The following is a 21,053-nucleotide window of genomic DNA, read 5'->3' on the forward strand; positions in this document are numbered from 1 at the left end:
TCATTCACTCAGCAAGGATTTATTGAACATGGCTGTGCAAAGACAATCCTATGTTCCCTGTGATCTTAAGAAACATTGTTCTAGCAGAAAAGATAGACACTAATTCAGTAAAAACATCAGTTTATTATAATAAACTTACATCCTAAAAGGAGCATGGTTCTCTGGAGGCTATAACAAAAGAATCTGGCTCAGAATGGACTGTCAGTGAGAGTGTCCGTGAGGAAAGGACAATTGAGCTGAAATCTGATGGGCATATAGAAGTTAGCTGAGTAGAGAGGAAGGGGAATAGCACATAGGCCTATTGGAGGAATTTAGGATGAGTTTAAAGAACTGCAAAAAGGATGGAGGGGAGAGAGTACCTTTAGGGAAGGGGAGATGTGAGACTGGAAAAGAAGGCCAGCCTCAGACCATAGAATACCTTGTAGGCTATGTTAGGACGAGCAAGAGGGCGTATTCCAAGCGTTGTCACAGTCAACTCCTTTGTTTTGAAACACAAGGATGAGAACCAGAGATGCTAGGAGAGCAGTTCGGAGATGACTGCAGGGAGATGAGATAGCTTAGAGGAGTGGTGGTGAGATGACAGAAGTGGGTAGATCAAGAGGATTTAGTCGATGAAATCAAGTGGACTTCGATTGGGCACTGGAGAAGGTGCAGTTGAGAATCACACGTGTTTGGAGGGGGCGGGTAATGACTCAGTGGTAGAGAGTGTGCTTGGCATGCGCTGATTCCTGGGTTCTGTCCTCGGTACCTCTGTTTTAAAAAATTAATAATCACACATGTTTGATATGCGCAGCTTGGTAGAGTCTGTTACTACTCTTTGAGATAGGAAACAAAAGAAGAGGGCTGGGTTGGGAAGGACAGAGACTGAGTTCATACAGGGCCATCTGGATTTTGAGGCATCTTTGAGAAATCCAGTTGAAGTTATTAATTAAACAACCATATAGGTTTAGAACTCAAGTGTTTTCTTTTTAATTAAGGTACAGTTAATTTACAATATTAGTTTCAGGTGTACAGCATACTGAGTCAGTATTTTTACAACTGAGCCTTGAAGAACTCCAGCCTGTGCTGGTAGAGGAAGGTAATTCTGAAAAGGAAGAGTCAGAGAGATAGGAGAAAAACAAGGATGATGCTGTGATGGTAGAGAGGGTGGCCAAAGGTGACAGTATTGCTCAGAGGTCGAGGTAGACTTGCACAGAAAAATAACCATTGCATTTATTGGCAGTTTATTGTGGATCTTAGTAAGGCTGTTTCAGTGGAGTGCTGGTGGCAAAAAGCAGTTTGGAGGAGAGTGAATGGTCAGTGTGTGAGAGGTCAGGATGTGGATCCAAGAATATAGACAGCTCTATTGCTACTGCAACATACAGCATTGCACGCGGTGTTGCATGTTGCTTGACATGAATGGGGGCTTCTTGTGTGTGAGTCTAAGACTTTTATCGCAATGCTAATTTATTATTACAGGGTTAAAATTGTAAAGCACCAGATACCCTGTAAGAAGTGCACATACTTCTGTCACAGGATGATCTTTTGTTCTGAAAAGTAGTTTTATTTTTGGCCTCTGAATGTATTCTTGAAATGTGGGTTGCTGTTAATAAAATCAACAGTTACTTTTGCCAACTGCCAGCAGACTTTGAAAAAACAATTTTGCAAGCCCACTAAGGGATGATCAGTTATACAATCTCTTGTCCATATTACTGCTAAGGTTAAAAAAGGGCAAAGAAATCTGCCAAGAGAGAGACCACTCTGTTTAGGGGGCTAGTGTGGCACATGGCGCATGGCTGGCTTGGATATCAGGATTGTGGCTTCCAGTCCAGACTCTGCCATTGACAAGGATAGCCTTCGGGTTTGGGCAAGTCCAAATCCTCAGTTTCTTTGTGTATAAAACAAGGGCTTGGATCCAGATGATTTCCAAGAGACCTTCCATCTCCAAAATCCCCTGATTTGCTTTTTCAGATTAAAATTACAATTTCTCATTTGCTTATATTGAGAGCAGATTGGATTAAATTAATAAGAAAGATATTGTTTGGTCCTTCTGAGAACTTGTTACTAGGTACTTCTTTACTCATAGAGTCTGTTTTTAGTATATGCAAACATTAAATGTAGTTTATTTTCATATTTGTTATATTAGAAGACATGATTTATCAGAGCTGCTTTACACTTCACATGAAATCATTGGGAGGTGAATTATTGCCAATTCAACCAGTTATTTATGGGTATTTGGAGGATATATTTTGCTATGCTGTTTTTAACTTGGAAAATAGCACATCACCTACACCATAGTTATTCACATTTTTCTATTTAACTAAAAATATTTCATAACTACTATTTAGCATTATTATACATGCCACAAGAGCAAGCCTGCAGATTTCTTTAACCAGCCAGGACTGTGCATTTTTTAAAAGGACTTAATTTTTTAGAGCAGTTTTAAATTCTTATGCATTTCTAAATTTTGAACTTTTTGTTATCCATATGAGGTTATTTTTTTCTTTTAAAATCAAATGATCTATATCAACCACATGTCTTCATTTTTTTTCCTGTTTGTCCGTACACTTCCCCAGAAAAGTCAGTTTCCTGTTTTTTCAATTCCCCTCTTCTCAACTTAAAATGAGAGTCAGCCGTTTGGTGCAGGAGACAGATGGGTGGGCTTTGACCCAGGAGGTGGGAGACGCTAAGTCAGTCAGTCTGTTGAGGAGATCTGGGATCTCCAAAATTTGTGATTTACTGCAGGAATGAGCAGACTCTCCATGCCTTTCTCTGCCTGGAGTTTGGAGACAAGACTAACCTTAGAGAATTATGGAGTGATTCCTTGGCCATATTTGCTAGAATCAGAATGTTTTATACAGTATGTATAACTGAATTACTATGCTATACACCAGAAATGAATACAACATTGTAAATTTTTTAAATGTCAAAAAAATTTTAAAGTGTAAGTATAAAGAACAAAAAAAGAGAATGTTTTATGCAATTTAGCAAACCATTATACAGAAAAAAAAGGCAAAAATGCTGTGAAAGACACAGTTGGTTTCCTAACCAAATACTCATTCCTATCCTGTTCACCTTCACTCAAGAGGCTAGAAATGCTGAGTTCTCTTTTTGCTGTGTTGCCATATCCTCAGAATGTGGGTGTCTAGAATTGTGCTAATTGGTAAAGAAGAGGTGAAGAGAACCTGACCCAGAAGTGCTGAGCTGCTTAAGCAATGCCTTCAGCTGCCTGTCTCCCATCTTCTTGTTCTAGATGGAAAGTAAACCCTGGTTTGTTGAAGCCACTTTTAATTGCTACTTGCAGCTAAAAGTGTACCAGTGTTCTATAGCAGTTTGGTACTGCTGTGACAGCCAGGCATTGGATTTTGTATTTTACAAAATTCTCACTCTTACCGTGGATCAGAATTCAAAAGCTGGTCTTCAGACAATTGGTGCAGGTGTGCTCCCATCCGCGTGGGGAGGATGTGAAGGAGATGGCTGGAGTTTGGGCCATGAGGTGAGCTGATTATGAGGAGCTTTGTGGTTGACTCAGCCTGGCCTCTTGGTTACTTGGCCTCAAGCAGGTCTTCTCTTAGGGGCTTTGAATTCCCAGACCTCCCTATTCCACTAGAGGCTTAGAGGGACAGGAAGAGTGTATGGGGCAGTCAGATTGGGGCATCTCATATACAACTCATTAATCCGATGGGCTCCTCAGCATCTCCACTGGGCAGTCTGCTGGAATCTCAGACTGACACCCCTAAACCTGAGCTGATCTCTCCCGACCCCCAAACCCACTCCTCCTGTGGCATTCTCTGACCGTGGGCTCAGATGAAAAATCTCAGAGGCAGTCTTGACATTTCTCTTCTTCTCACCTTCCTACCCAGTCTGGCAGACTGGTTGGATCTACCTTCCTAACATATCCAGAATCCAGCCTCTTCAAACCATCTCCACTGCTATTGCAATGGCCCCTAAATGGTCTCCCTTTCACCCTCACTCCCTACGGTTCCATGGCTTGTTTTCTCCAGCATCTGCCTCTTAGAGCACTGATTCAGGGGGAACAGCCAGCCTCAGACTCTGGGCGAACCTGAAATGAATGCACAGGCACAGACTTAGACAGGAGAAAGCAGGAAAGTCTTGTTTAAACTGTGGTTGCCGCCATTGTCTTTGGGGAAGGAAAATCCAGGTTGAGTTTATTAAGAGCATTATTTTTTCAAGTATAAAGATTTGTGACTACAATATAAACAAGTCATTTGAGAAATGAATACAACAATGTTTGTGACACAGGGATGAAAAATGGTCACTCTCACTTTCAGTTTGACAAAGTGTAATTAGGGATATCTGCTGTATTGCCACTTGCCCATTAATTCTGGATGTTTTCATGTTGAAAATTTTCTGGATGAGCAAGGATTCTCTATTAAAGGGGAAAAAATTAAGATCCTTTAAAATTGTATTAGTGTAAGTAGAATCTCATTTTGCTGAACAGAACCTTTACAGTTACAGTTATAAGGAGACTGTTTCTCCATTTGGCTTGTAGCCCATAACCGCTCTGCTTTGCTAGTAATAAACACTACTGCTTCGCAGAGATGTTTCTTTAATCAGTGTGTTTCCTAAGTGGTTTCCTGCTGACCTCTCTTTTTCCTCTCTCCTAGGTTCAAATATTTAGCAAACCTCCATCCTGACTTCTACTCTTTCTTCTCTTAGAAGCTCCTTGAGAGCAGGAAACTTGTCTGTGGCTAGAACAGTGTCAGGGACTCATTAGACATTGTCTTTCACTATCAGCTCTAAGCCGGTAATTCTCAAAACTACATCTTGAAGAGAGAGGCAATAGCTCAGTGGTAGAGTGTGTGCTTAACATGCACTGGGTTTGATCCCCAGTGCCTCCATTAAAGTAAGTAAGTAATAAACAAACAAACAAACAAATACCCAATTACCCCGCCCCCATAAAAAAGATTTATAAAAAGAAAATTTAAAAATACAAAACAAAACAAAAACACCCACAACTTTAGTTCTGTGCTCCCATCCCCAGCTCATTGTTGCTCTGTCAAGTAGAAATGGTATCCCATGAAGAATGCAGTTTTCTCCAGCTCCCAGCTCAGTCTGGAAGTAACTGGTGTACACACTTCGGTGTCCAGCAGGAGTGTTTCATCCTCCCGCTTTATCATATAGAATCCTGAAAAGTCATGTCCTTGAGGGTCAAGACCAAAATTCATATTTTTGACTGCTTCTTCAAAGACATTCTTGCATGACTTTTAAGTGAAACTGTTTTTTTTTTTCCACTGTGAGTCCAGAGGGGTGAGGAATGATACAGCGACTGCTGGTACAGCTGGTGTCGTGACCTTGATTTCATGCCAGCAGCATTAGCCACCATTGCCTTTGCACATTGGGGCAAAAGTCGACATGGTGAAAAAACAAATGAAGTGTTAGTATTATTAGGAAAGGAATGTTGATCTTACATGACCCTTCCGGAGGGTCCACGGACCACACTTTGAGAACTTCTGCCCTAGGCCTGCAGGATGCCATGGTAAACAAGACAACAACATCGCTGCCCCTGTGGAGCTCAAGTTCAGTGATGGAAGACACTGGACAAGTAGAGAGTAAACAGGATGATTTCAGAAAAACCGGGTGAGGGACCCCGTGAAGAGAACAAACAAGGAGCATGTGACAGAGAGGCACCAGGGGTGGAGGCAGGGCTGGTATTGAGAAGGCACCTCTGAGGGGGTGGTGCCTGAGCCCAGAGCTCCAGGAGGAACGGGTCCACTGCGAAAGACCGGGGAAGAGTTTCCTGAAAAGATGAAACAGCAATGGCCAAAGCCCTGAGGCAGGAAAGAGCTTGGCATCTGAGAGAGATAAGAAAGAAGGCAGTCAGGTCCAAATAACAGCAGTATTTTTTATGGCCCTTAAAATTCTTTCAGCGGGATTCCACATTATTATCATTACAAATGGTAACAGTATATGTATGAACTTATTCAGTCCTTGCAATAATCCTGTTATCCCCATTTTACAGATGAGGAAACTGTGGCATGCAGAGATTAGAAAAGTTGATGTCAGAGCTAGAACTTCAGTTTGACCACAGAACCTACACTCATAATCTTTAGAGCCCCTTTTTGAGAAAAGAATCTCAATTAGTAAAAACTTCCTTGTAAATGCACATAAAAGCATAATGTGTGTGTAATATATCTGATTCATCCCTCTTTACTTTGGGTTTGGAGAACTGGAAGCTCTCAAAGCCACCTACATAGGAATCTTATCACTCAAGGAAGGAACTGTAGCCATCAGCTCTGTGGAAAGGAGTTTCTCTGAATAATTCCCCTGAAAAGTTTCTCTCAGTGTGAGCAGCCACAGATGCATTGATAGATTCGTTATGAAGCCTTTGTCTTATCCTAAATGTGATAAAAACAAAGAGCAATGAGCTGTGAAGCTGAGCAGTCTACTGTGTGCAGGTGGGAGATTGAGTGACTAGTCTAACCTCCGTGGTGGTCCCATAGGGAGCTTACAAAAGTACAGTGCCCTCCTGTCAAATCTATGCAGAGAAGCTGGAAGGTTGTAATTCCCTCTCCAGGAGCAAACCTCGCCTGAGTCACCCCTTCATCCCACCCCCATACACACTGCCCCTAGTAAGAGGACCTAACTGTCAGCCTTGATGGGAAAGGGCAGCCTTCCCCTAGACGAAGGCAGTGAGACCACCCATGTCACGTTCTTGTGATGTTTGTACTGATCTAGCAGCATCTCTTTAATCCTCTCCTTGTGGAATCTTCTCTGCTTTGCTTCCTCTCCGCCCACCCTGCCCCAATCTGCAGGCGCTGGGTGAAGGATTGAACCTAGCTCCAAAAGTCGCTGTCACTTGAAATCAGACTTACTCCTTGGTTATGGGCTCTCTGTGATCTGGATTGCAACAGAACTGTGTTTCTTACTAAGAGGTAACTTCAGTCCAGGGTTTCGCCATCTGTACCTTAGCCCTGATAAAGTAGATTCTGGCTTCTGCACAGCAAGGAGTGCTGCTCTGGGCTTCTGGAAATGATGTGGTTAAACCAAGGTGCAGACCTATGCCTAGTCTCTCCTGACAATAAAGAAAATATAGTATGTGCTTGATCACTTTTCTGCCCCTGACTTTTGTAGTAGTTAGACCATAAGCTCCATGAGGGCAGGGTCTTGTCTGTTTCTGCTCACTTTGGTGCCCCCAGCCCTGGCACAATGCCTGGCACACCGTGCTCATTGATTATCTGTGGAATGACTGAATGATTGAATAAGTGGTTTCACTGGATACATGGAAATAGACGTATGAATGTAGTGGAAAATGTATTCATTCACTTGGTCTTTGATTCACTATTCCACAAATATTTATTGACTATTGAATATGGCAGGCATTCTGTTAGATGCTATGAATGCTGAAATCCATGGGTGAAGCCGTCTAACCAAGGGGCCTTTCCCAGCTAGGTAGACTCAAAGAAATTGTCCTGTGTTCAGTAGGGAATGTGGGTCGAGTCCTCTGTGTGCAGCACATGGTGCTTAAACCAGAAGAGTGGAAAGAAATGGAAGACATCTCCTGTCATCATAGAGCTCTCAATTTAAAGGCAGAGAACATGACCCTAGGCAAAATACTAAAATGTTGTGTACTGACACATATGTGAACAAGAAAATATTAACATAGCACCAGCTGTCCCAAAATGCTGCAGCTCTGAGTAATCGAGTGATCATTACTCATGATGTCTCTCGTCGGAGTTTCTGACTCCTGTAAAGCTCTCCCCACCCTCTACTTGGCTAATGAAGATCTCAGGGAGGCTGTGTCTACATCTGTGTCCAGATGTCCCGTTAGTCTCTTTTAAGAACCCAGTTCTTTCCCTTCTAATGCTTCATCCCAGTTTGCAATTATATATTCATTTGTTTGTTTCTACCTTTCTCCTTCACTGCACAGCAGGCTCCAAAAAGGCAGGGGCTTTGTATGTTTCGATGAGGCTCTCTTTCAAATGCCTTGCACTATGCCAATAAATATTTATTTAGAACATGAGTTAAGGATCACACCCAAATTCCTGCTTAAAGTCTTTTGATACCTGGCTGAAAGGATTGCAGATGTAATTCAAGAAACTCCTGATGTGACTGGTCACACAGGATTTATCTTTCCATATTATTGCTAAATGGCTGTGCTGGACAATGTTCTTATCTAGATCCTTGTTTCTTTTTTTTTTTTACCTTATTTATTTATTCTTAATTGTGATAGGGACTCTAGTTTACTTTTTTTAAAATTGGTATTTAAATTTTAAGAGATTTCCACAATTTAATACTGGTTTTGTTGAAATTTTAGAAGTTTTTAAACATCCACTGATTTAGGAAGGAACATATCACAAATCAAGTAAATTGATACTGTAAGAGATGACATGAGTGGAGAAACTTAAAATAGAGCTGGATAAACAACAAGATCCTCTTGTAGAGCACAGGGAACTATATTCAATACCTTGTAATGGCCTATAATGAAAAAGAATATGAAAGGGAATATGTGTGTGTGTGTGTGTGTGTGTGTGTGTGTGTGTGTGTATAAATGAATCACTATGCTATACACCAGAAATTAACATAACATTGTAAATAGACTATACTTCAATTTAAAAAAAAGAATCTCTGTAATTACCTCCCCTCAAAAAAAAAATCCAAACAAAAAAAGAAAACAGCAGCAGCAACAACAGCAAAAAACCAAAAAGCTTAAAAAAAAAAAGAATCTGGAAACATAAAATAGGGCTGGAGCAGCCATTCCAGAGGAACAGCCTGTTTTCTATACTTTTGATCTGGACCAAACTGTCAACAAGCCAAGAAGTCAGCAAAGAAACCAACTAAAAATTGGCACTTGCCACCTGCCTCTACAAGGATTGGCTCACACTCGCACTTGTCTGCTACCTCTGCTTGGATTAAATCACGAGCCGCTGCAGTCGCTGAGCTCCAATACTCCCTGAAGGAGTTCCAGGTGGAGATCAGGAGTGGGGCACTCTGTGCTCTGGGAAAACTGGCAGAACAGGCCTTCAGATAGATATTTTCAGAAGATTTTAATAGCCCTAATTCTTGGATCTCCTCATGTATAGAAAGGCACTGAAATCATTAACAGTGACATCTGCTCCTCGTGACTAGCAGCAAGCCTCTGCCTAAATGTGACCCTAACTGCACATACCCCCTTCACTATATCATATGTAATATTGAGTTCCCCCCTACCTCTTCCAAGCACTTACTCAGAGCTATCTGAAGTGCTGTCTCCCAGGCTATAGTCCTCATTTACCCCAAATAAAGCTTCACTCACAATTCTCACATTGTGTGATTTTATTTCAGTCGACTCTATGTACCCCAAACTGCAATTCTTTGATCCCAAATAATACTTTTCCTCTTGAACTGGATTCTTGTTTTTTTTTTAATTTTTTTTAAATTTTTTGACATTTTTTATTGATTTATAATCATTTTACAATGTTGTGTCAAATTCCAGTGTTCAGCACAATTTTTCAGTCATTCATGGACATATACACACTCATTGTCACATTTTTTTCTCTGTGATTTATCATAACATCTTGTGTATATTTCCCTGTGCTATACAGTGTAATCTTGTTTATCTATTCTACAATTTTGAAATCCCAGTCTATCCCTTCCCACCCTCTACCCCCCTGGTAACCACAAGTCTGTATTCTCTGTCCATGAGTCTTTAGATTCCACATATGAGCAATCTCATATGGTATTTTTCTTTCTCTTTCTGGCTTACTTCACTTACAATGACATTCTCTAGGAGCATCCATGTTGCTGCAAATGGCGTTATGTTGTCGGTTTTTATGGCTGAGTAGTATTCCATTGTATAAATATACCACATCTTCTTTATCCAGTCACCTATTGATGGACATTTAGGCTGTTTCCATGTTTTGGCTATTGTAAATAGTGCTGCTATGAACATTGGAGTGCAGGTGTCATCCTGAAGTAGATTTCCTTCTGGATACAAGCCCAGGAGTGGGATTCCTGGGTCATATGGTAAGTCTATTCCTAGTCTTTTGAGGAATCTCCACACTGTTTTCCATAGTGGCTGCACCAAACTGCATTCCCACCAGCAGTGTAGGAGGGTTCCCCTTTCTCCACAGCCTCTCCAGCATTTGTCATTTTTGGATTTTTGAATGACGGCCATTCTGACTGGTGTGAGGTGATACCTCATTGTAGTTTTGATTTGCATTTCTCTGATAATTAGTGATATTGAGCATTTTTTCATGTGCTTTTTGATCATTTGTATGTCTTCCTTGGAGAATTGCTTGTTTAGGTCTTCTGCCCATTTTTGGATTGGGTTGTTTATTTTTTTCTTATTGAGTCGTATGAGCTGCTTATATATTTTGGAGATCAAGCCTTTGTCGGTTTCACTTGCAAAAATTTTCTCCCATTCCGTAGGTTTTCTTCTTGTTTTATTTCTGGTTTCCTTTGCTCTGCAGAAGCTTGTAAGTTTCATTAGGTCCCATTTGTTTATTCTTGCTTTTATTTCTTCTAGGAGAAAATTTTTGAAATGTATGTCAGATAATGTTTTGCCTATGTTTTCCTCTAGGAGGTTTATTGTATCTTGTCTTATGTTTAAGTCTTTAATGGATTCTTGTTTTTTAAGTTGACAATACTCTGTTAAATAGATATCCATTAGTCTACCTTATGTTTTGTTTGTTTGTTTGGGGTTTTTTTTAACTTGCTTTTAATTTTTATTTTTATTGGATATAATTGACATATAAAACTGTGTCAGTTTAAGGTACAGTGTGTTGATTTGATACATATATTGCAGTATGATTACCACCATAGCACTAGCTAATACCTCCATCACCTCACATAATTATCAATTTTTTATGGTGAGAACATTCAAGATCTATATATAATACATAAATACGTAATATAGTATTGTTAATTATAATCACAATGCTGTGCATTAGATCCTCAGAAACTACTCATTTTCTAACTGCAACATCTCCCCAAGTCCCCCACTCCAGCCTTACTTTTTAAAAATAGAAAATTATTTACTTTTTAAATTACTCTATTAATTTTTGTTCCTATTTTTATGTGGCATGTTTGGATTTATGTCTCTGACTAACTTGAAATTGATGAGGACACTAAATAAGTTGATGAAAGATAGGAAACAATTAGACCAACTGAGATTTTTAAAACAAATGACAGTTTCAGAGCTTGAAAACAGTATCATAGTTAGGTTGTGGCATTTTCTGGTCAGTAGAGGGAACCCTTGCTACTGTTGGCTTTCTAAATCTTAAACACTCACAGAGAAAAGTCCTCTTCTGTTATCTTAAAACCAAAAACCGCTGAAAAGTATTTAAATTGAATTTTAGCCCAGTGAGTGCCCTTAAATAGGAACCTACCTAAAAGGTAGAAGGAAATAAGTAGTCAGCTGATTTACACTTCAACACTCAGAAATGCTGCTGATTAGAATTTGAATTCATTCTCAGATTTTTTGGAGAGGTTTGAAGGGCCCTGCTGTGTTTATTAACAACACAATGACCAGTTAGAAAACTAGGGAGGGAACTGTTTACAAGGAAGGAATGACTAACGTTGGAAGGTCAGAGTCCTAGAGCCCTGGTGACTTAACAAATCACAACCCATGGATTTTCCTTTTAAAAAAAATTCTGTGCTGATTTCTCATTTTGGCCCCCGTAATGACTTCTCAGCCTATAATTATGCTTGCTCTTTCATCTCCTCCTCTACTGATAAAAGAAGCTGCAATCACCAAATGTTTGAACGGAAGACATCAGACAGGGCGACTACATGAGAAAATGGACAAGCTCAGGCAGAGCATGTAGGGGCAGGAGTCGTCTTCTCATGCCTCCACCGTTCCCTTTCTCACTCTTGTTCTTTTCATCTCCATTTCCTATCATACTACATTTTCTTCTTAACTTTTCCACTTTTTCCCTTCTGCTACACCTCGACTTAAAACCCTGAAAGAGCACTTCTGCTCTGACTCAGGAATATCTATACAAGCCGACAAGACCCCTGAAGTCATTGCAGTATAATGGAACACAAATTCCTTTTTGTACAAATGTAACAGACAAGTCTTTCTAACTGATTAAAATAGTTTTGAAATGACAAGTTAAGTGGACATTTTAACATATAAAATTTACAAACATTTTATTTTCATTTTTGTAGAGACCTAGAAATCCGTATTTTTCCAAACTGAGTATATGCAGGGGTATGGGAAAACAAGTACCCGCTTATATCGCTCATAAAACTGTAAATTGGCATAGCCTTTCTTTAACCCAATGAATCCACTTCAGGAGATGATCCTAAGGAAGTTAAAATGTGTACAAGGATTTTTGTCCAGGGAAGTTAATCACAATATTACTGATAATGGCAAAAAATTGGAAAGCACCTAAATGTCCAACAGTTCTTGGTCCACTAATCTGTGTGATTCCCCAGGCTTCTGGAAAGCCCTGGGTTTTTAAACTTTATACTTGACACATGAACCTCAGTTGGATGACTGGGACCCTGGAGGTCCATGGACCTCTCCAGTTAATGATCACTAACTAGTCTTCTCTCATCTCTGAGTGCGAGTAGCATGGTTTCCCCACCGTTTTCAACCTGCTGCTTAGAGCTTCCATCTGCTTCCAGTTGCAACCCCCTCTACCTTCCACTCTGGTTAAATACAAGAACTGTCGTCTTAAAAAAAAAAGTTATTGTTACTGTATTTCCCAGAGCTTAGCACCATGGTTAATAGGTACTTAGTGAATTTGTACTGAATGAGTGAACAAATGAATGAGGTATTTGTGGTCTGCCTTGAATGTGATTAGCTCTACTTCAAGCTGGAGGCCTGTATCCTTTTGCAGAAATAAATCATTTACACAGACAGTAATACTATGCAGGGAAAATGACGGTGATTCATAGCATTTCAAATGTTAACCTAACCAAGTAACAGTGATGGTTTTAGCCATCCATTCGCTCAACAAATGTACTGAGTACTTTCTATACACCAGACACTATGCAGGCACTGGAGATAAAATGACAGAATTAGAATTTCAGAAAACTGTATGGCTAGAGCTGCTTAAACTACACAAGTAACGTCTCTTAAGGGACCGATTTGTACACCAGAATATCAATGTTTTAGTTCAGAAAGATAGATTTACCTGAAATACTCCTTTTTTATAGGCATCCCTTCCTTTTGTATCAAGGTGCCTATGAAACTGGATAAGCTAGCCCAAAGTTTTTTAATGGGCATATAATCAGAGATAAGGGAGTAGACCAATGTAAAAAGCTATTTCTTTCAAGCCATGGAAAGGCCTGGAAGATTTTATTATCTAGTGAATTGGTCAAATTCTTACATTTATTTCTCCTTTTTATATACTTCCTGTATATAAATATAATCCTCCTTTAATATATACAGTTGACCCTCTGTATTCACAGGTTCTGCATCTGAGGATTCAGCCAACCTCAGATGGGAAATATTAAGAGAAAAAATAACCCAGACAGCTCCAAAAAGCAAAACTTGAATTTGCCGTGCACTGGCAACTCTTTACATAGCATTCAGATTGTATTTACAACTATTTATCCAGCATTTATATTATGTTAAGTATTTTAAGTAATCTAAAGATGATTTAATGTTATATGGGAGGATGTACATAGATTATAGGCAAATACCACACCATTTTATATAAGGGACTTGAACATCCATGGATTTGGTATGGGGGATCCTGAAACCAATCCCCCATGGATACCGAGGGACAACTGTATTATTCCAGACAGGCTCTAAAATAACTAAGTTACAATTCTCATTTTAAGGACACATTCTGCTCACTTAGAGAAGTCTAGGGTATTTGCCTAGTTTCAGCAGCCAATGTGTAAGCCTTTCCTTAGTGTGGGTTATGCCTGCAGATGGGTAGTTCACCTGAGTTAGAGTGATATGTATAGTAAGAGTGGAAACACGTTTCATTGGGCGAAGTACTAACAATTCAGCAAGTGGCTTTAGGACAGTTGATCGTTTGTTTTGATAAAGTTAGATTCCCCACTTGACACCATTCATGAAAATAAATTCCAGAGGGACTAAAGATCCAAAGAAACAAAATCCTAAATATAGCAGAAAAAAATATAGGAGACTATGTTTATGAATTTGGTAAACTAGAAGTCCTTTTAAACCAGACACTAAATAAAAAAGATGTAAAGGAATAAATTGATATGTTTGACTGCATTAAGACTGATAAATTTGAACAGCATGTAAAAGTTCTCTACTACAAAAGGCCTTGAATGACATGTGCACCATGTTTAAGCAAAGTTAAAAGACAAGCAACAGATTAGGAGACAGTATTTGCCCTGCGCATAACACAGAAAAGATAAACATTTAGATCCATAAGATACTCCTACAAAAAAGGAAAACTTAAATAAACCAGTGGGAACATGGAAAAATCATAGGATAAGTAATCTATAGAAAAAGAAATACAGTTGGCCACTGAACAGATAAGTAGAAACTGAACCTCACCACTATCAAGAAAAATTTATTTTATTTAGGAGGGAGGGTATAGCTCAGTGGTAGAGTGCATGCTTTGCGTGCACGAGGCCCTGGGTTTAATCCCCAGTACCTCCATTAAAAAGTTGTTTTTTAACTTTAAAAAAGAAAAATGGAATACATTTAGAATATTGAGATAATTTTCAACTATTATATTGCACAAATTAGATCCATTACTAAAATGTATTACATGGGTGTGGGAAAACATATACACACTGCTAATGGGAATATAGAACTGATACAGCCACACTGAAAGGCAGTTTGGCAATATTGAATAAAATAGAAATACATGTATGCTATAAGCCAGCAATTCCAGATATTAGTGTCTATTTTTGAAAAAAACACTGGCACTTGTGCTCAAGAAAACATGTACAAACATGTCCATTGCAGAGTTCCTCATAGGGAAAAACAGGAAACACTGAAGCATGCATAGAAGAATGGCTAATAAAGTGTACACTCAAACTGTATATGCAGTCGTTTGAGGCCGTTAAAGGGTGTGGTATATCTGTGCCAACCTGGATAGCTGTCCAAGGCATGCAATTGGGTAGTAAAGCAAGTTACAGATGTATTTCTGTGAGGGACAGGGATGTGGATGGGACTAGAAGGGAAATTATCTATAATGTTGCCCCCCTTTTTTAACAAGAATAATTTACGTATTATTTATTTTAATTTTACTTGTAAAAATTAAGTCCATTTTCTGGTATAACTGATGTAGATGAAATATGTTTACTCCCTTTAAACATTTAGAAATGCTGCATAAAACATCAGATAAAATTTAAATACGTATATATATATACATATAGCATAACTTGAAATCAAGAAAGAGCTGTTTTCTTTTGTACCGGAAATATAAAGGGACCCCCCCCAAACTAAATAGTGAGTGAGTGCTAAAGCCAAGGAGCTCACAAAGCAAGAGAATGGGATGGGACATTTTTAGTAGGGATGGGGCTTTAACCTCTAGATTGTGGTGTCAGAAGCTAAGGGACTGGAGTAACCACATCGACAAAGGATATCATCAGGCTGGAAAGCTGTGGGTTTGAACAGAACTGACACAGAACAGCTCATGTCCAGGATCTGCTCCCCCTACACCCCGCCACCCTAATACTAGAATACCAATTTAGAAATGCATGGGGTTAGGGAAATCTAAAAGACAGATGAGCATTTCTATTTATCTATCTACCTACCTATTTATTTTTTAAAACCAGAGCATTTATTGCATGACTAATCATTGAAATTCTTAAGATAAATTGTGAAATACTACAAGCACCTATGAACATTTCTATTTAAAAGAGACTGGACACTGTTTAAATGATCAGCTCCAACCAGATTTAAATAATGTTGGACATTTAATTAGCTTTCCTATTATAAACTCCAAGGACAGCCTCAGGAATAACTGTAGACAAAATTAAAGTGTTCTCTTTAATTTGCCTGTTTGAGTTGTAGTGAGTTAAATGTGCAACCCCACTGCTTATATAATAATCCATTACAATATTGTTTACAGATCTATTTCCCCTCATGTTTTCAGCAATGGGTATGGTCACAGCCAATTAGAGCTGGGAAGGCAGGTGTCCTGTTTGCTCCAGCCAATGAGAGTAAGTGTACTATGCTGCCAAGTTTCTCAGCCAATGAGAGTAGCCTGAGTTATCAGCATGCTGCAAGGTGAGTCATTTGTGCTGCTTTGGTGTAACTTGCTGCTGTTTATTCTGGATTCTAGGGAACAGTTTGATCCAAAATGTGTGTAATCTATGTAAGTGATAGTGTTGGCTCACAATAAAGAAACAAAGAATATCATGCATGGCATTTAAAAAAGAAGAAAACAAGTATTAGGGTGACCCAAATTAGGAGACAGACAAATAGAAATTGGCTTCCCCTTCTAGATTTGGCCGCATTAGAAAAAACTTGAAGATCCATCAACCTGTGAGGCAGCTCCTCATTATGGAGAAGGCACAGTGCCTTTTTAAACGCTTTGAAGATCAACAGCTGAAACACCTAGAGCCAGTTGTAGTGGTCAGACAATGCCAAACACCTCAGCGACCAGCAACACTATCAAACTGAGTGATCAGGTAGAGACTGCCGACCTCCAGGGCAGGAATTCTGACCCACTCAAGGCATCTGCTGCGCGTGGCAACAACCACCCCAACTTGCCTTGGGAAGAAGATTTTAATGTCACCAGACTACTCTACAGTCCTGCAAGGCAGTACTGCTTTTGTGAGATTTTAATTTGAAGTCCATGTGGACCTGCCATTCAAAGACACCATCTCCACCTAAACCAGATTTTCCAGTTCTGGGTTGTATCATGATTATTCACTCCATACAAAATTATATTAGTCATGGGGGAGGGTATAGCTCAGTGGTAGAGTGCTGCTTAGCATGCATGAGGTCCTGGGTTCAATCCTCAGGACCTCCTTTAAAAAAATTTACATATATACACATATATATAAGTATATAAATACACATATATATAAGTATATAAATACACATATATAAGTAAATAAACTTAATTATCTCCCCCCAAAACAAAAACAAACAAAAATTTAAAAATGATACGTCACGCTTCTCAGCCGTATACATCAGAAACTAACTGTATTAGTTTGCAATGGCTGTCTTAGCAAAGGGACACAAACTGGGTGTTCTCAGAACAACAGTGATTTATTATCTCACAGTTCTGGAGGCCAGAAGTCTGAAATCAAGGTGTCAGCAGGGCCATGATTATGTTCCATCACATGGCAAAAGTGAGATTGTCTGAGTTGGCCAGTTCTAATCACAGGAGCCTTTAAACTCAGTTTTCTCTGGTTGGTAGCAGAGGGGTGAGTCAGAGTTTCAAAGCACAGGCATATCTCTTAAATAATTGTATTTCTTAAATAATAAGACTTGAAAGTCAAAATTACTCCTTGATCTTTGGGCTGCAGAATGAATGTTGCATTAGCAGGCATGAAAACAACATGAATTTCACAGTATGCACATCTCCACCAAAGCTCTTGGGTGACCAGGTACATTGGCAATAAGCAATAATGTTTTGAAAGGAATCTTTTTTTTCTGAGCACCAAGTGTCAACAGTGGGCTGAAAGTATTCAGTAAACCACGTTGTCAGCAGATGTGCTGTCGTCCAACCTTTGTTGGTCCATTTATAGAGCACAGGCAGAGCAGATTAGTATAATTCTTAAAGGCTCTAGGATTTTCAGGTGGCAAATTTCAGAATGGTAAATGAGCACTGGCTTCAACTTAAAGTTACCAGCTGCATTAGCTTTTAACAAGAGAATCAGCCTGTCCTTTGAAGCTTTGTAGCCAGACATTAACTCTTTGCCTCTAGTTATGAAAGTCCTAGCTGGCATCTTCTTCCAGTAGAAGGCTGTTTTGTCTATACTGAAAATCTGTTGTTTCATTAATTATCTTAGCTAGATCTTCTGGATAACTTGCTGCAGCTTCTACTCAATATTGTTGTGTCTCAGGGAATAGCGACATCCAAGGAGGGAGAGATGGGGGAATGGCCAGTCAGTGGAGCAGTCGGAACACATACAACATTTCTCAGTTAAGTTCACTGTTGTATATAGGGACAATTTATGGTGTCACAAAACAATGACAATAGTAACATCAAAGATCGTGAATCACACATCACCATAATAAATATAATAATGATGAAAAAGTTTAAAATATTGTGAGAATTACAAAAATGTGATGCAGAGATATGAAATGAGCAAATGCTGTTGGAAAAATGGTGCTGATAGACTTGCTTAATGCAGGATTGCCACAAACCTTTAATTTGTTAAAAAAAAAAAAAGCAATCTGTGAGGTGCAATAAAGGAAATCACAAGAAAACAAGGTATGCCTGTGTAAGGGGAACTCAACACACTATTGCTGGGGGGGTGGCTTGAGGATAAAGGGAACCACATGCTAAGGAAGGCAGGTAGCCGTCAGGGGCTGTGAGCTGTCCCCACTGACAGTCATCAAGGTAAAGGGGGTCACAGTTCTACAATCACCACAAGCCGAATTTGGCCAATAATCTGAATGAACTAGAGAGGATGTTCTTTTCTAGAGCCTCCATATAAGATCCCAAAATGGCCAGTCTTGAGTTTGACTTTGTGAGACCTAGAGCAAAGAAACCCAGTTGAGCTCACTCAGACTTCTAATACATAGATCTGTAAGCTAATACATTTGTGCTACTTTAAGCTGCTACGTTTCTGGTGATTTGTTACATGATGCATTATAACTAAGTAGAGTTTATATGAGTAAATACAAGCATGGATTAATTTTAGCAAATCTATCACTGTTAGCTTACTGTATTAACAGATTAAGGGGAAAAAAACCACATGACCGTCTGAAGATGCATAAATAAGCATTAGGTAAAACTGAACACTTATTCATATTTAAAAAAATTTAAAAACCTGTGAATAGAAGGAAACTTTTATAATGTAATACAGGGCATCTACCTAAAACTTACAGCAAATATCAAACTTTAAAAGCATTTTTATTAAAGTCAGGAATAAGACAAGGATGCCCAGTATTACTACTACTATTCCCCAAAGTAATAATTGTTCTAATGCTTTTAAGACAAGAAAATGAAGTAAGATATAAGAAAGGAAGAGATAAATTGGTGATTTTTACAGATGATACTGTTACTTACATACAAAGTTCAAGAGCATCTACTGAAAAACTAGTTGTATTTATAATAACAAAATGCAGCAGTATTGCTGGCTATAAGATCAAAACACAAAAATCAATCATTGTCCCATATGTCAGAAATAACCAACTAGAAATAAAATAGAAGAAATGGAAAAGCATCTGAAAAAAAGTATGTGTATATATAACTGAATCACTTTGCTGTATGCCTGCAACATTATAAATCAACTACACTTCAATAAAAAACAAAATTAAAACAAGAAATAAAATAGAAGAAAGATATAATTTACGATAGCAATAAAAATTATAAATTACCTCAAAAAAAAATAGCCAAAGATACCAGAGGCTTAAGGAGAAAATGACAAGACATTATTAAAGGATATAAAGGGAGGTCTGAAAAAAACAGAATAGGTCATGTTCTCAACTGGGAAGAATCCATACTGAAAAGACGTCAATGTAATCTACTAAGTCAATGCAATTTGGATCAAAATCCCAATAAGATTCTTTTTTATGAATTAGACAAGCAGATTATAAAAGTAACATTCCAGAAGAGCCAAAACAATACTGAGAAAGATAAGGACAGCTGTCCCTGTTAGATGTTAAAAGTTACCATGCAGTGTATACCCTGTGGCCCAGCGATTCCTTTTACGTGTATGAATATAAGCTATTGTACTTACTGTTAATGGATTCATGCGTTTATCATCAATGTATAAAAACAGGGTAAACATCAAGTTGATAATTATGATTGCCTCAAGGGAGGGAGGGGAATGATTAAGAATGAGAATAGGGTTTTTTTTTACTGAATATATATCATTATGTGTATGTATCAACTTTTTTTGATGTTCCATTTTAAAAATATATCTGAAGCAGAAATGACAAATGTGAATTCTAGGCAGTGGTTACATTGGATATTAATTGTTTTGTGACTATTTCTGCATATTTTAATCCTGTTAAAATAGAAAGTTAGTTATGAATTCTCAAAATAGAAATAAAAAGCCTGTATTTATAGCCACCATTTGCTGGGATTTTGCTCTTTAACACTGTTTACCTCCAGATGTTTGCAAATATATGTGGAATTTGAACTACTGTAATTTTAGATGATGTCATAAATACTGCTCAACTTTCAGCATTTTAAACATTGTTTCTGAGAGAAATCTTGTCTGTTTTTCACCATTCTTTAACAATTTGTCAGTTGTCATTAATAAATGCAAGTATGAAGTGGCACTTGGACCGTGATAAAAGTGTACACATTGTGGATATGCTTGCTGAGTTTAGGTGCCAAAGAATATAAAGATGCTCAAGTTATCTCCATCTCTTGGAACACAGGAGGGGGTCAAGAACAATGCTACTAAAAATTTACCAGAAGGTGCCCCTAGAGAAGCCTCCAGTAAGCACAGCGAGGGCAGAGCGACACAGGACAACCGTGGAATGCAGGAGAACAGCATCAACTGGTCTGCATTTTTTCCTTAATGGTAAAGTCACACAACAGGGGCTGTTTTGCAAGTGAGCAGATCCAGTATGTCTTCTCATTCCTCATTTTCTTTGACTCCTGCAGTATACAGTACCATTGCTTGGCTCCTCTGGTTTTTGAGACATCACCACATAGCCCTGTGTTGGCCAGCCTTCTGGTCACTCTTTGCTGTCTGTTCCCCTGCTGCCTCAGCCCAGTCTTAGTCCCTTATCTCCTTTGAGGAACTTATCAGGTCTTAAGGGTGGAGCCAACCATTGCCTGATAGCTCTGTCTCCAGCCAGAGCTTCAGTTCCACATTTTCTACCACAGAACTCTTCATTCTGTGGTGCGTCATCCAAAACTCAACAACTCAAATTTTCATTTCCTCCAGACTTTTGCTCAGTAGTGTCATTATTCTCTTTGGGTGGAAATTTAGAGTCATCCTGCTAGGCTGTGTGACAACAGGGAGTATGACTATCTTGTTCACCACCAGGGGCCTTGGGTAGTGCTTGGTACACTCAGTAAATTTTCAGTATCAATTCCTCTAAA

The 21,053-nt window shown here is 38.8% G+C and overlaps 1 protein-coding gene and 1 non-coding gene across 4 annotated transcripts in view; both read left to right on the forward strand.

Moving 5' to 3' along the window:
* Positions 1-20,636, forward strand: part of SLC35E3 (solute carrier family 35 member E3) — a 35,473-nt gene extending 14,837 nt beyond the window's left edge. Inside the window, exons 3-4 of one of the 3 annotated variants that reach the window (XM_072973047.1) lie at positions 15,963-16,096; positions 20,381-20,636. In XM_072973047.1, the coding sequence (XP_072829148.1) occupies positions 15,963-16,096; positions 20,381-20,561 (315 nt within the window). In that variant the 3' untranslated portion in view covers positions 20,562-20,636. Of the gene's footprint in view, positions 1-15,962; positions 16,097-20,108 lie in introns of all 3 variants that reach the window. The other 2 variants (XM_072973046.1, XM_031683131.2) reach the window with 2 other exon arrangements.
* On the forward strand, positions 14,443-14,515 carry TRNAA-UGC (transfer RNA alanine (anticodon UGC)). The gene has a single exon. It is a non-coding gene; the product is annotated as a tRNA-Ala (tRNA).
* Positions 20,637-21,053: the final 417 nt, after the last annotated feature.

This window comes from Vicugna pacos, chromosome 12 (genome assembly GCF_048564905.1).
Source record: "Vicugna pacos chromosome 12, VicPac4, whole genome shotgun sequence".
Lineage (NCBI taxonomy): Eukaryota > Metazoa > Chordata > Mammalia > Artiodactyla > Camelidae > Vicugna > Vicugna pacos.